This window comes from Falco peregrinus, chromosome 1 (genome assembly GCF_023634155.1).
Source record: "Falco peregrinus isolate bFalPer1 chromosome 1, bFalPer1.pri, whole genome shotgun sequence".
NCBI lineage: Eukaryota > Metazoa > Chordata > Aves > Falconiformes > Falconidae > Falco > Falco peregrinus.
Genome location: NC_073721.1, coordinates 80,347,982 through 80,362,635, shown reverse-complemented (window position 1 = coordinate 80,362,635; position 14,654 = coordinate 80,347,982). Strand labels below are relative to the sequence as shown.

Genomic DNA, 14,654 nt, shown 5'->3' with positions numbered 1-14,654 from the left:
AAAATATGACACAAAAAGGGTAAGCACTACTAACAACAAAATGTGTCTATGTTCTCTGACACCCACAGCTTTAAAAAGCTGTATTCTTCACTTACTGACTTCAAACTCAGATGTAATGAATTGCTACTTCAGTAACTGGGATTAACTGCTTTTAGTTTCAATGCACTGCCTGTGGGTCATTACTTCATTCATCAGCCAGGGACGAAATCTGACAAGCACTCCACTGTACTTACTGCTAGAAGCTGCCGTATAAGCATGTCTGAAGCCTTCTCGGAAATGTTGCCTACAAAAACGGTGGTAGTGGGACCGCTGTTTTCATCATTTTCCTTGTTCTTTAAGCCAGGATGTTCTTTTCTGGCTCCCAAATGTTTTCCAACCATAGACACTGTGGTAGGAACTAACACCTAGACAGAAGAGGAGAGGGTGTAAAATAAAGCGTTGGGTTGTTTGGGTTTTTATATTTAAATCCAAAAGACAAAAAAAGAGTTGAGGATGCGCATATATTTCAAAAATAAACTTTCAACCAAACCTTAGTTAGGCTTATGGAGTGAGACAAGAAGTGGTTCACCTTTTAACACTTCATAGAACACAAAAAGGATTACCTTTTTTTCTGTCTCTGCCAGAAAAGGTATAACTGAACATGGCTACCGGAAGATCTCAAGGTGAGCATACAGTAACATTAGGTATTATTTCTTCTACAAATAACTAATTTGCAACACTTGAGACACTGAAGTTGAAGTACCTTACCTAACAGTGTAAAAGGCAAGCTGCAAATGGAAAAGTAACTGACTCAAAAGGCTTCAATGGGCACATGATAGGTCTTACAGTTTTCACAAACTGAATAAACACGACTGCTTTATTTAATCAATACACAACCCAAAGCCTCTCTAGGTTAAGGAGCAAACATTTGTGAAATAAACCATGCAGAGATAGGTGCAATCATCTATTCCTTTCTGTTGCACCTCTCTCCTTCCACCTAAGATTTAATGGTACATAGTCACGGAGTCCCTCTTCTCAAAACAGCCTTCTAGAAGGGTCACTAATAAAAATTATTTTAATCAGAAAACTGAGTCATGTGTATGTTCTGGTATCTTTGTCTTAAATACACTGATTACTATGAACATATCGCCCTGTAAGAGATAATACAAGACATCAAAAAGTCAGTATTTTGGGGAGATTTCATTTATGCAAAATCATAAAAAAGGCAATTCATCTGGAAGCCAAGAAGTAACCTTCATATTTTAAGGAGCGCTTTTTTCCACCCTATAAATCATAAACCTTCCCTCCAAGTAGAAATCAGTAAGATGAAGAGACCTTTCTCTATATGCATTTCCATAGATGCTTATTACATGCAACTATTCCCTCCCCCGAAACACAGGGAAAGGCAAAGCTTGTTATCAGCACACAACTTTCTGGCCAACTCAGCAGTGCTGCATGATGGCCTTATAAACCTGGATAAGATGATGCCTCCAGAGCACTCTTGTTAGGCCAAACTCAAAAGCAAGAGACCTGAAATCTAACTGATCTAACTGTACTGCACAGGAAGACCATGCATGACTTGAAAACAAAGCCTAAATCACTGTATTTGACAGAAGTGTATCTTCTTGGAAGAACAGTAATTGCTTCACCTTTGCAGCTAGCTGCTCCAGACATTACTTTAAACTTTGTCTAGGCCAGAAATTCATATAGTATTTGCATCTAAAGTGAAGCATTTCCTTTCATAGTATGAATTCTGATGGAATAGAGCAAAACAAAAATACTGTTGACATGTACTAAGTTTTACTTCCCATTTTATTGTGATAGCATCTTATTCCCACAGTAATACTTACAGTTGGAGCAGGAGCCATAATGCCCATTGGTACAGGAATCATTGGGGTCCCTGAGAAATACAAGACGTTGATTAGTCTACCCTGTTAAGATTACTGATGAATACTAATGAACCGACTGCAAATCTGAATTCCAAACCAGACTGCAACTTCAGTCAAGTAAGAATTTCACAGTACTGATCACCAGTAATTCCTAAAGCATTCAAACATAGCCCGAGTACACTAACACACCACGTGCACCCTCGTCACTTTTTATCATATTACCATTTCAACTTTGTTCATCACAAACAAATCTATTTTCAAATCACATTCAAGCCACAGTACTGTTCTAGAACACAGCTGTGTGATGAACAAGGCAGCGAATTCCATAAGCACAGAGCAAAAGCAGCTGAAGTCCTACAGATGATAATCTCGTTCCTGACTTGTTCAATTCTCATAGTACAATTGATTGTACATACAGCTTAGGGATGAGGTCCTATAGAGCGCACCACCAGGCTTCGTGCTACTATTTATGGAATAGCTTAATAAAGGCAGCGTAGAAAACCTCAATCCATAAGCTCCCTACCTGCTACATACTTGAATTAGTAATCTCTAAAACTTAATTTAAAACAATGCTTAGTCAGGTAAAACCATACAGTACCCTCTTTCTCACTATCACATTCATTGGCCACTAAGTAATACCATGGGGGCCAATACTTGATTGTAATAAAGGCTGTTTATCTTTCCATGCCAGCTGCTATAGGAGGTTAAAGTTATTAAGCGAATAGTTTTCAAAACTACTTGCTTGACAGTAAAGACATGGAGACTCAACAATGAAGTCAATCTAATGTTGTTCAGAGAATACCCTCTAGGGATCTCAGACCTCTCTCTTTTCATTCTACAAAAAATTGTCTTTCACACAATCCTTCCCTTCTGCATCCCTCTTACTGCTATATTCATAAAATCCTAACCAAACCTCTGCAACCTACTGTTCCTAGACTTGTTGCCCGACTTTCTCCAGTGCTTAGTCCTGAAATAACACTCCTCCTCAGACATCTTATCTAGCTTTCTCCTTATCCGCTCTGGTTTTGCTTTGATTCCAAGATTTATTCTCTCCATTATTCAATCCTCTTCCTCCATATTAAAGTCATATTTCCTCCTATCCCTCCAAACTGCTCAGAGAATCAAAAAGTATATTTTTCTCCCATGCTCTCAGTTTTAATGCACCATGGCATTTCATAGACTGGAGGAACTACTCCAAGACAAAGACTCTGGTTGTGTTGCTCTGTAACTAATATAACCGCAATTATCATTATGTTGAACTTGGATTTTAAAGTTACAACTGAGTAAAGATACTTCTATATCACTGCCAGTTCTCTGAAACTATCAGCCCAATGCTCAGCAGAAGCCAAAAATAGCGACTGAAATTTTGGGCATCATCAGTAAACACAGTGATGATCAAGACCACAGGCATCATTTAGCTGCTATAAAAAAAACCTGGTGCAACTATACCTTTGACTACTGCCTACAGACCTGGTCTGCAACCCAAGAAAAACATGCAGCCTTAGAGAAAAGCAACTACATGACTTAGTGTTGAAGCAGCTGCTTTACTAGGAAACACTCTACACAAGACTCTTCAGGCACAGAGGTCTGCAAGGCATGGAACATGACAGGTGTACAAAAACCACAAAATGCAATGCAGACTCCCACATCAGAGCTGGCACAGGAGGGGGACAGTAAGCAGCCAATGAGTTTAAAGACAGACATAAGAAAGTACCACTTTACACAGTGGTTAATGAACTTCTCCAACTTGGTGCAAGAGGCAACAATGGAGATTGATAGCATCAGCAGGTTCAAAAAATATCAAAACATTCATGAATGACAGGTCCAGAAAAAGATAAAAAGGAGAAGTGAAAGATCATACTGTAACATCCCTAACACTACAGCTGTATGAGGGAACAGGCTCAGAAGAGCAGACAGGGGTGCATGTCCACCCTAAATACCATCTTGTATTCCCAATGCCCAGACAATGCATCAGGCTATATGGACTGCTGATCTGACCCACTACAGCATTTCTTACACACAAATCATAATTTTTTACATCTTAACAGTATCCAACAATCTTCAGAGATGACAAGAGCCATCAGAATCACCTCCTTAACAAATCTTCCACATTCAGAGATGGAAATGCTAGAACTTCTTATTTTTAACAGCCATATTTTTAAGCTAAGTAAAACACTTTTCCCAACTTCATTCTTACACAAGCAAAGTGCTCTAACTGAAAATTCAAAAAATTATAGGCTGAGTAAGATAACTAGAACACAAAATCTTGACCAAAGAGCTAGCTAAACATGTAATATTGTAAGCCATTAAAACTGTGATCTTAAGTATGGAAAAGCTTCAGTGTAGACTTTCATAAAGTCACTGGGGCATTTTGTGCATTTTCAACTCTATTGACACACTTGTGCTAAAAGAAATGAGACACCCAAATCCTCTACATGTCAAAATATGTTATCTGCACAGGTAAGCAAATCCAGTTTCTAGCATGGAGAGAAAAATTTAATTCTCACCTCATACCAGGCTCTTCCACTCTACATACTGTTTGGATTACTAATACTGAAACAAGACTATTTATATAAATCAAACTTAACAAGAGAACAAAATGTGTGTCACAAATGTTAAGAACCACATGTTCAGAGCAAAAACTTCTATCAGACATTTCAAAATACCCTTCAGGAATTTATTTTTAAAAAATATTTGGTACTTTTCACAGTGGTATATATAAACGGAAGCTAGTAAACATAAGAGGTATAGTTTTAAAATTTAACTGGAAAATTTTGATGCCAGAATGCTACTTAATCAAGAACTCCACCTTTAGCAGAAAACAAGAAACACCTCATGAATCTCAGGGAAAAAAGTTCACAAAAACTTATGCAAGTAAGGATTAGCTTGATGAATGGGTGTGCACAAGCCATTCCTGAGTTCAGCCACCTGGTTTTTGAATGCCTTTATTGTCTATAAAACACTTGTACACAACAAAACTTAAGACCCTACAGACAGGAGTTATTTTCTGCAGCCCTCATGATGAATTTTAAAGGAGTAATTCTCTGATGTATTCCTTTCTGTCACTCAGTCTGCAGTCTCCTGGCTCCAGTTGCTGTCATCTATACTGGCAATGTTCAGAAAGAAGGTGGTTCCAGATCAATGAATTAAAGTCTCAATGCAAAAAACAGAGGCTGATCTTACAGAAGAACGAAGAAAAAAAGGTGGGATTATTTTTGGGAAGATTAGAAGGAATGAGGAAAATAACAGTAAGTTTGCAAGATGTGTGGAGTAAAGTATGTAAGAAGCAGAACAGCAGTGGGACTTTTTTATAAAAAAAGTGGAGAAAAACGACGCAACAAGTTGGACCTCTGAAAGTTACACCTGTATATTCATGCCACAGATACTGTGTACCCAAGTGTTTCCAAAGGCTATTACAATGGCTTATTCGAAAATAATTGAAAATCAGTCTGCTGTTCAAAACTGTGGCTCTTAAAACACCTAACGTTAACAAAAATCACCACCTAGCTTCAGTCTTGAAAAAAGTCCAAGGAAGTCCAGAATTGTTTCTAATGGTTTGATTTCTGGCCAGAAGTAAGCAGCTTTTAGTAGACCAAAAGGAGCTTGTTCACATGGCATGATCTGTGGGTACCCTAGAAACTCAATTGCAATGTACATGAAGCAGTTAATAAAATACATTAAGAGCCAGTAACTTCTGGAAATAATACAATTCAGAATAATAAAAGGAAATTTATTTCTACAACACTTCCATATACTAACATAACTTACCAGGAGGTACAGGTGGAGGAAAGCCAGGAAATTGTGGAGGTGGGATCCCAGGGGGAAGTGTTGGGATTCCCATAGGAGGGCGATTCAAATGAGGTGGAAAAGACATTCTTCCAGTCACAATCTGCCAAAAAGAGAGGAAAGGAAACTTGTACCTCAGTTCTCAAACATGAATTACAAAAGCAATGCAAGCGTTAAGTGTCCATAATGATTTTAAAACTTTATATGGCTGTTCAGCTACAAAGTAAAACTTCTTTCTAACAATCTTTTCCCAGCTATTCATTATGTTACAAATGTAGTGAAGTCTTTTTTTCACAATGAAAAGCAGCACTTCCAGGAAAGCGTCTCAGAATGAAGTGAAAACCAAAACTGTATCTGCCTTCTCATACCAATGGTTTGTGAATTAAACACCATTTAACCATTTGTACAGTTTCTTTGAAATAAAGCTAACTCTACAATACCTGAACAGACGTAATCTTGTAATTTCACTACTGCAAGTAGTTCTCCTGTACAAGAAGTGACTGCACACAATACGACTGTGGAACAAGAAGAGAGGAAGAACTGGGACACTCCGATGCTCAGCACCAGCAGGAATTGTATTTTAAGACTACATTGGGGAGATCCCCAAATTCCATCACAGAAACAGTTAAAAGCTTCGAAAAGGCTTTTCTGATCTATTTTTAACCTCCTGGTTCACACATCTTCTACAGCTCAAGCTAGACAATAGCCCATGAGCTGAGAGTCAATACACTACCATGGCGAGTAAAGATTATTTTAACATCATTCGCTATTCAGATGGTTATTATTACGTGCACATGACTGACCCTGTAACAGACACGACTCAATAATAAAAAATTCAAGATTACTCTTAACACAGCTAACAAGGCATGTATTCTTGCTGCCAATATTATCTCTGCAACCTTACATGGTCAAATTGTCAAAAAAGGTTGGTCCTCAGTTCTAAAAATACCAAAACAGTTCACAAATATTACTGCTGAGGAACTTCAAACACACTGGATTGTGTGGATACAAATGACAAAGACACCACATCACAAGTGACAAGAGTCCAGTTAGTTGTCTGCACAAACATTTGCATTTCTCAACGGACTGTACAGACTGTTCTACAGCCAACAGTACCCTATCTTCACTGCAACTGTTTTTTCAAGCAGGCAACCACAAGTCAAAACCAAAACAGGAGGCCTTGACAAAAAGTTTTACGGTAAGCAAAATTCTGATACATACAACAGACCTGTAGATTATAAGATGCTTTCTCCAGCTTCCTGACACTGAACACACAAGAAACAAGAAACAAGATCTGCTGGAGACAGATGTGCCTTCCACACACGTAACAAGAGCAAGCAGTCAATGACAGTCTTAAATACTAGACAAGCCAATACCAATACTCTACCATAACAGTAGATATATTTGAAAGAGCTTAAAAATTATAATAAGAGAATCATATATAAAAACTTTATTCCCACAGACGGAAGAAACAACTACGAGAGATAAATGTACATAGTGGACTGGAGAGGATGAAAGGGAAACCCAAATGTATTTGATAATATCTTTGAACATCAGAACTTATTTATTCTGGTATAAGAACACATATAAGACCCTATAGCATAATTCACTCAAAGACATGTTTACAACTACATCGATTACAAGAGGTTTGTGATGATGGCATTCATTAATTGGCCCCAAAGGACATTCATCAACAGCTCACCAGGAGAAAAGATAAACACTCCTGTGACACAAGGTCTAAGATTGTAGAAGAAACAAGAAAGCAAACACAAGCCTTCCTCCAACAGTTCAATAAAGATTATTTCATCCAATATAATAAACATGAAACCTCTTTCCCTCCACAACTTAGAATCCATGTGCCTAGGAACACACTTCTTTCTGTCATTCTTGACTTTTTCAAACTGGATGGGCAAAGAGCAGCAAAGGTGTACTGCCAAAACATTTTATTTGGAAGAGCATTGTTTATGGTCTCTTCAGACTATGTGTACATCAGCCAATGTTCCTCTAGAATCTGAAACTTGCATAGTATGGAAGGGAAGAAAACTCCCCTTGTCCGCATGGTATCACTATTTGCAACTTTTTCACCAAAAAAACCCTCCAGCCAGCAGTCCCAGGAAAGGCAGAAAAATCAAGATCCTTAAGGCTCTCAGTCCTTATATTACAAGCTGACAGACAACTGGACAAAATTCTAAGCTGTTTCGGGGCACAATGGTACAGCAATAAGCTACTGGGTCTGAGATGGTTCTAAATATGCTATAATAGTGTCACACCACCTGAGGTCCACAAGACATTAAGGAGTAGTCTGTTAAACAAGAAAGAACAATTGGGGAAGTAATTTTCCAGGCTGCCTGTAGGTACAGTCCTTTCTCTCACTCTAACAAGCACTTCATCAGACACACCATTTTGGAGAAGCTAAAAAAAAAAAAAAAACCCACCACCCCAAAACACACAAACAAAAAAAAACACACACAAAAAAACCCCTAGGGACTAAGGTGAAACTGTTCTTTATGCACACAGTCAAATATAGGGTTTTGTTTGGGGTTTGGGTTTTTTTAATCTATTTAAAAAGTAAAGATTTAGTAGTCAACAAGGTAATTGTTGCTGCATAAAAGGAACAAGGCAGTTTGTAAGAACAGATCCAACTCTGTCTTTCCATCTTCTAGTCAGATGATGTGAAACACACCATTATCTGTAGGGCTTCACCAACCCATTTTACTTGAAGTTCTTATTTTTTTCCACATTTGTACATTATTTTCAAAGCACCTAGAATTATTTCTTGCACAAACCAATGGTAGCACCTCTGCTGTCTGTGACACTGAAGATCAACAGTAGAATTAAAAAAAGCCTTGGTCTCTCTCGCTACTATATGCAACTAGCAATGTGAAACTGGCAAGAGAACAGTTTCTGTTTGTTATGAAAACTGTGAGGATCAACAGATACCAACACTGAAACTGCTCACTGGAGAAGTAAGAGATTTGGACAAGGGAGGAAGATGCATCCAGCTCCTTGCAGCAGCCAAGATGCTACAATGAAGGGAACTGCATAGCACATTTTTCCTGTCAGCAGCTAGAGAACACAAGAAACATACATACTCTTCCAACAGTCAGAGGGGCCTCTGACATCAAATTTATAAGCAACTACAAACCAAGGGTTACGTATTGAAAGCTGCTAAGCTGGGTCTAGGTGGAATATATTTGTAGAAATCCCAAGACCAGTATCTTGAACTTCTCTGCAGACTGCCCTACTACTCTGCCAATACAGGTCAGTGATCAGTGTCCGATACATTTACTGTGGTCTTAGTATCATATATGGTGATCTTCAAATTTCCCTGATATATTCAAAAGTTTCAGTAAGGAACTAAACAGTCCTGAGATATTTTTAAAACCTCAGTTGACTTATGAAAGTATTACCTCAAGTGAAATTGGATGTAAGCAGCATTCTTGATAGCTGCATTTTAACTAGCAGCTCTTTAAACAAGAAATTAATTTGTATGAGTGTTGCTGTGATGAAGATACAGGGGTAAGAAAAGCAGTGAGCACCTGGCCTGACATCATTCAAAATACTGAAATAATGACATCTTCAGCCCCCAAAATGATGCATTTGTGTCAAAGCATAGTCAATTTAGGCTACGTCCATGCCAGCAAGCAGGGCAGTACAACAGAGGCAGGTCTGTTAAAACAGATGGAGCTGAGACCCCGATGTCCACACTACACATTTTGGGGAGGTCCACCCCACTGAAACGAACGCCCATTTGCAGGTAAGAGTGCATTTTTCAATATATTTTCATGCAAAAGGAATCCAGTTCATCCACTGCAATAGTGCAAACCAATGTGAAAGAAAAGTTTCCCAAGTAAGGATGACCGGGAGACTTCCTTCAAAAGCACACTCCTGATCCAAGTTAGCACAGCAATGTAGGTGCACACTTCATTAGCCTTAAGCATTTTTTTAAGTGCAGATTAATTATGTCATAGGTGGCAACATCTAAGTTTACCCTAAGCAGATCCAGCTCAAATCCAGCCTGAGCTATTAACTAAAGCAAGTGCTACAAAACCCACAGCTATAATATTCCAGGTTCAACTTTGGCCTAGAAGGAGTTCAGTTGCTTTCACACACTGCTTCTCTGAGTTAATAAGTCCTGGCGGAACCAAGCACCAGAGAGAACCAGCTACACCAACCTTCTGAAACTTGGCCTGAGTACAGGAATATGGCTCTAAGGTCTGGTGAAATCCACTGAGACTTGTTAATTCAGATTTGGAGATATCCCTGATGGGACAGGGCTCTGTCCAGCAGCAACATGCTAGAGCTGACATACAACTAAACAAGTGCACAGGGCTGGCCTAAAGGCATGCTGGGCCTAAGTGTCTGAGATCACACAGAAGTCAGAATTACTATGAAACAAGGGTCACCGTCATTCAGACATTACTGCCCCACACTCCTTTATCATCTCCGACTCCCAGAAGTCCCAACAACAGGAGACTGACTGGTCTGGCTGGACTGTTAATGTAATTTTTTTTTTAACCACTTAAATCATAGTATTCTTTAAGCCCTTCTTTTATTGACTCAATTTTTTTTAATAAAGGGGTGAAGAGATAGGTCATAAACAGAATGTAAGTTTAATAAAAATCACTGGTAACTAGTGTATTTTAAACTGGCAATTATATTACCTACTCAGGGCACTATCATAATTCTAGCAGTGCCACAGGATTAATCTCCTTAATACCTCTGTGTTTACACATTGTAACTTTTATTTAAAAACCTACAAAACATTTTAACCATTTTCAAAACAGCGAAGTCCCCCAGGAAACAAACAGTTACAATACTTACTGTTGAACTATTTATACTAAACAAAGTTAATTTTAATTGTAAAAATCCTTAAGTCTTAATGCATAAGCAAACTTATACCAGTTTTAAATATGCATACATGTAGTGTCGTAACAGCAGTGACAGTATGGCTGATCTAGCTTGATTTCATTTTGTCTGATTTTAACTTCTCTTCAACATTTTCCCAATACAATCCTTCTGGACCACAAAAAAATCTGTACACTTAGTCTGGAGTAAGTTGCGCAAAATAGCTGTACAAGCTAGTCTCTCAAATAAAGGAGCAGTAAACACAAAACTTATTTGGAATAAATGAACTACAATCCAGCTTTGATTAAAATCTTAACATTTAGATTATTACAAGAGTATGTGACAAAATCCACACCTATGGTAAGTGTGTAATACTATGTTACTTAGTAACATTCTGGTTAAAGAGACATTATGCCAAGACACTTGATTGTATGTCCATGTTGTTATGTTTGATGAAATGTCCCTATAGAAAAGCTTTCACACAAAAATGTTTTTAAAGAATTAGAGTGACTCCTATTAAGAATTGTATAATGTTTTGGCATTTGATTCTAATGTCAATACCTAGGCAGCAACAAAGCGCTAATAATATTTTCATCTAATTTATGACAAAGTATTTTATACATATTATGTCATATGATGTGTGCAGCTAAGCAACAGAAGCATTTTCAGAAGCAACTGGAGAAAACATATGCATTAAACCAACCTACTAAAGTCAGTACTATCTATGTGGCTTTTACATAAGGCTCTACATGATGTATGATTTTTAAGCTGTTCAGTTATAAAAATAAATAACCTCCTCATTTGTCACCCATTGGAGATCTGCTTATATTATTGCTTCCAACAAAAAAAAAAATAAGTCCCCAAAAGAAAAGTATTTTATTTCAAGCCAACTGATACCCTCAGTGAAAATGTTCACTTTCTCAGAGAGCCCCATGGTTTTTTCAACACTATATGCAAGCAAACCAAGGCATCAATATCAAATACAACCAACATGCAGAGAGATAAAACAGATTACAGATATTTTAACTGTATTTATTTCTGAACAAACAAAACTAGCATTTGCTCTAGCCTGCTTTTCAGAGGTGATCTATAAAGTGTTCACTGACTGCCTGGGAGTAGTTGCATCCCAAATTATTATTACAAAACAACTCCACAAGCAACACCCTTAATCAAAGTAAAGCCTCAATCTGAAAGCCTTTTAACTAGGGCTACATTAGGCATGTCACCAGAACGTTAAAGTATTTGATTTAGCTCCTAATTCTGTGCTTCTGCACCTATATAAAACACTAGTCAGTCAAATAAGTGACTCTCCACTCTAACTTTGCTATTCACCTTTTCCAGCATTAAAGCATTTATGGGCACTTGAAAAACAGAAGCAGAGAAAGGCGAGGCACTATGTACAATACCACTCTTTTACAGGGAAAGTAAGAAACTGACCTGTTCTTCCTTCAAATTTGTTCTGGACCATCTTTCATAAATGCTGATGCAACACCTGAAGTAATGCTTTCCTGCCCCACAAAAAATTACTAAAACTCCACATGCATGCGTTTTCATCTGAATAGACTGAGAACTATACAACTTTAAGATGTTACATCCTGTAAGCCCATGTAAGACCTACTACACACACACACACACGAAAGTTAGATGTGTTTGGGATGTACCCCTTATTTAAACAAAACCCCCTTTTTTCCTTCGGGCTAACAATAGTCTTTTTCTATAATGGAAAAAGACATCATACGAAAAACGTGCCAATATACACATCACAGCTCTACTGATTAATGAATCAGTCCGATTCTTTTATGCACAAGCTGTTAACACGTGTTTCAAGATGACTACTCCCGTCCACGTTACGGACATCAACTTCCCTGCCGCGATAGCGCCGGAAAACGTTTCCTCTCATGACCCGACTCCCCTGTATCGCAAGCTAAAACCCTACCCACAGTCGGAGCTAAAACCCTACCCACAGTCGGAGCTAAAACCCTACCCACAGTCAGAGGCGGCCCGGTCCAGGCCGGGAAGCAACTTCGGGCGCTGGCAAAGCTCCGCCGCGGGCTCGTCCGCTCCCCGCCGGGGGCGCAGGGCCTCGCCCCAACCGCACGATGGGCTCCCCTGGCCCTCGGCCGGGCCGGCTCCGCGCCGCACCCACGGCAGGCAGAAACGACTCCCACGCCACCTGGGCGGGAGAGGAAGCGAAAGGCTCCCGCCGCCGCCGCCGCCACTCTCCCGCTAGCACCTCCCCGAGGCCGCTCTCCCGTTCCGCCCCGCCGCTAGGCCCACGCCGCTTCCCGTCCGAGGCGTCGGCCGCGGCCTGCCACGGGCCAGGGTGCGGGGGCGCGGCAGAAAGGCCTCGGCCCAGCCCCAGCCGCGCCTCCTCTCAGCAAACACCGCCGCGCTGCCTCCCCCTCTCATCCCGCCGCAGCCCCTCGCTTCTCACCCCTTCGCTGCGGAGCAGGAGCCGCGTCCGGAGCGCCGCCGCGGCCCCTCCGAGCCGCGCGGGCCGGGGATGGCGTGGGAGGACGCCGCTCGGCCGCCTGAGGCCCGGCTGGGAGGCCCCGGGGCGCCACTAGGCCGCGAACACACCGCGCCGAGCCGCCGCCACCGCGCTGCGCGGGGTCATGTGAGCCGCCCCTTCCGTCAGCAGCCCGACGTGCACCGCGCCGCACGACGATAGAGGTGGCAGTGCCAGAGCGCCCTCCCGCTCCGCGCGCAGACAATAACCCGCCCAACCATAGAGCGGCGGCGGCTAGAAGGGCAGAGAGCGAGAGGAGAGGCGGCCGTGCTGCCGCCACCTGTGCTGGGGGCGGGCGGCCGGGCGGCGCCTCCACGCAGCCCGGGGCTTCGCCATCTTGAGGTTAAAACCGTTGCTCGGGGCTCCTGGCGGCAACGGCGCGGGCGGCTGAGGGCCCTAGACAGCCTCCCGGTGTGGGCTAGCACCGGCCCCTCTCCTGGCCGCTGCCGAGTGCCCCTCAGCACTTCCCGCGGGGGCTATTAGTAAGGGGTAAACACCTGTTTTAGCTTAGTTTATCAAATGTTAAGGGCCTGAAAAGCAGTGTTACTGTCAGTAGATGTAAAGATAGAGAGGCATAGAATGGCTTGTGTTGGAAGGAACCCTTAAAGGTCACCTGATCCAACCCCCCTACTGCAGCAGCGACATCTTCAACTACATCAGGTTTCGCAGAGCTGCGTACAACCTGATCTTTAATCTTTCCAGGGATGGGGCATCTGCCACCTCTCTGGGCAACTTGTTCCAGTGTTTCACAGCCCTCATTGCAAAAAGATTCCTTTCTCATACCTAGTCTGAATCAACCCTCCTTTAGTTCAAAACCATTACCCCCGTCCTATTGCAACAGGTCCTGCTAAAAAAGTTTGACCCCATCTTAGAGCCCCCCTTTATGTACTGGAAGGCAGCAATAAGGTCTCCCTGGAGCCTTCTCCAGCTTGAACAACCCCAACTCAGCCTTTCATCATAGGGTCCTCCGATCATTTTTGTGGCCCTCCTCTGGACCCACTCCAACAAGTCCATGTCTTTCCTGTGCTGAGGACCCTAGAACTCACCTGAGATGAGGAGAGAACCTGAGGATGCAGGTGGGGTCTCACCAGCACAGGGTAGAGGGGCACAACCACCTCCCTCAACCTGCTGGTCATGCTTCTTTTGATGCAGCCCAGGATATGGTTGGCTTTCTTGGAAGGCTGTATCTTTGCTGAAAAGACTAAGGACTTACAGACTCTTCTGGTTTAACCCCAGCCAGCAACTAAGCACTGCACACAAGCTCATTCACGCCCCCCACGTTGGGATGGAGGAGACAATTGGAAGAGTAAAAGTGAGAAAACTTGTGGGTTGAGATAAAGACAGTTTGTTAGGTAAAGCAAAAGCCACACACACAAGCAAAGCAAACCAAGGAATTCCTTCACCACTTATCATCAGCAGGCAGGTGTTCAGCCATCTCCAGGAAAGCTGGGCTCCATCACATGTAATAGATACTTGGGAATAAAAACGCCATAACCCTGAACATCTCCCCCTTCCTTCTTCCCCCAGCTTTATGTGCTGAGCGAGACATTCTATGGTATGGAATATCCCTTTGGCAAGTTCAGGTCAGCTGTACTGGCTGTGGCCCCTACCAATTTCTTGTGCCTCTCCAGCCTTCTGGCTGG

General features: G+C 41.5%; 1 protein-coding gene across 3 annotated transcripts in view; it reads right to left on the bottom strand.

Annotated features, from left to right (window-relative positions):
* Window positions 1-14,162, bottom strand: part of RBM25 (RNA binding motif protein 25) — a 35,408-nt gene extending 21,246 nt beyond the window's left edge. For 2 of the 3 annotated variants that reach the window (XM_055793897.1, XM_055793898.1), the window contains exons 1-4: window positions 14,058-14,162; window positions 5,637-5,757; window positions 1,830-1,879; window positions 234-404 (exon numbers count right to left, since the gene is read on the bottom strand). In XM_055793897.1, the coding sequence (XP_055649872.1) occupies window positions 234-404; window positions 1,830-1,879; window positions 5,637-5,757; window positions 14,058-14,147 (432 nt within the window). In that variant the 5' untranslated portion in view covers window positions 14,148-14,162. Of the gene's footprint in view, window positions 1-233; window positions 405-1,829; window positions 1,880-5,636; window positions 5,758-12,936; window positions 13,126-14,057 lie in introns of those variants that run through there. The other variant, XM_055793899.1, reaches the window with a different exon arrangement.
* Window positions 14,163-14,654: the final 492 nt, after the last annotated feature.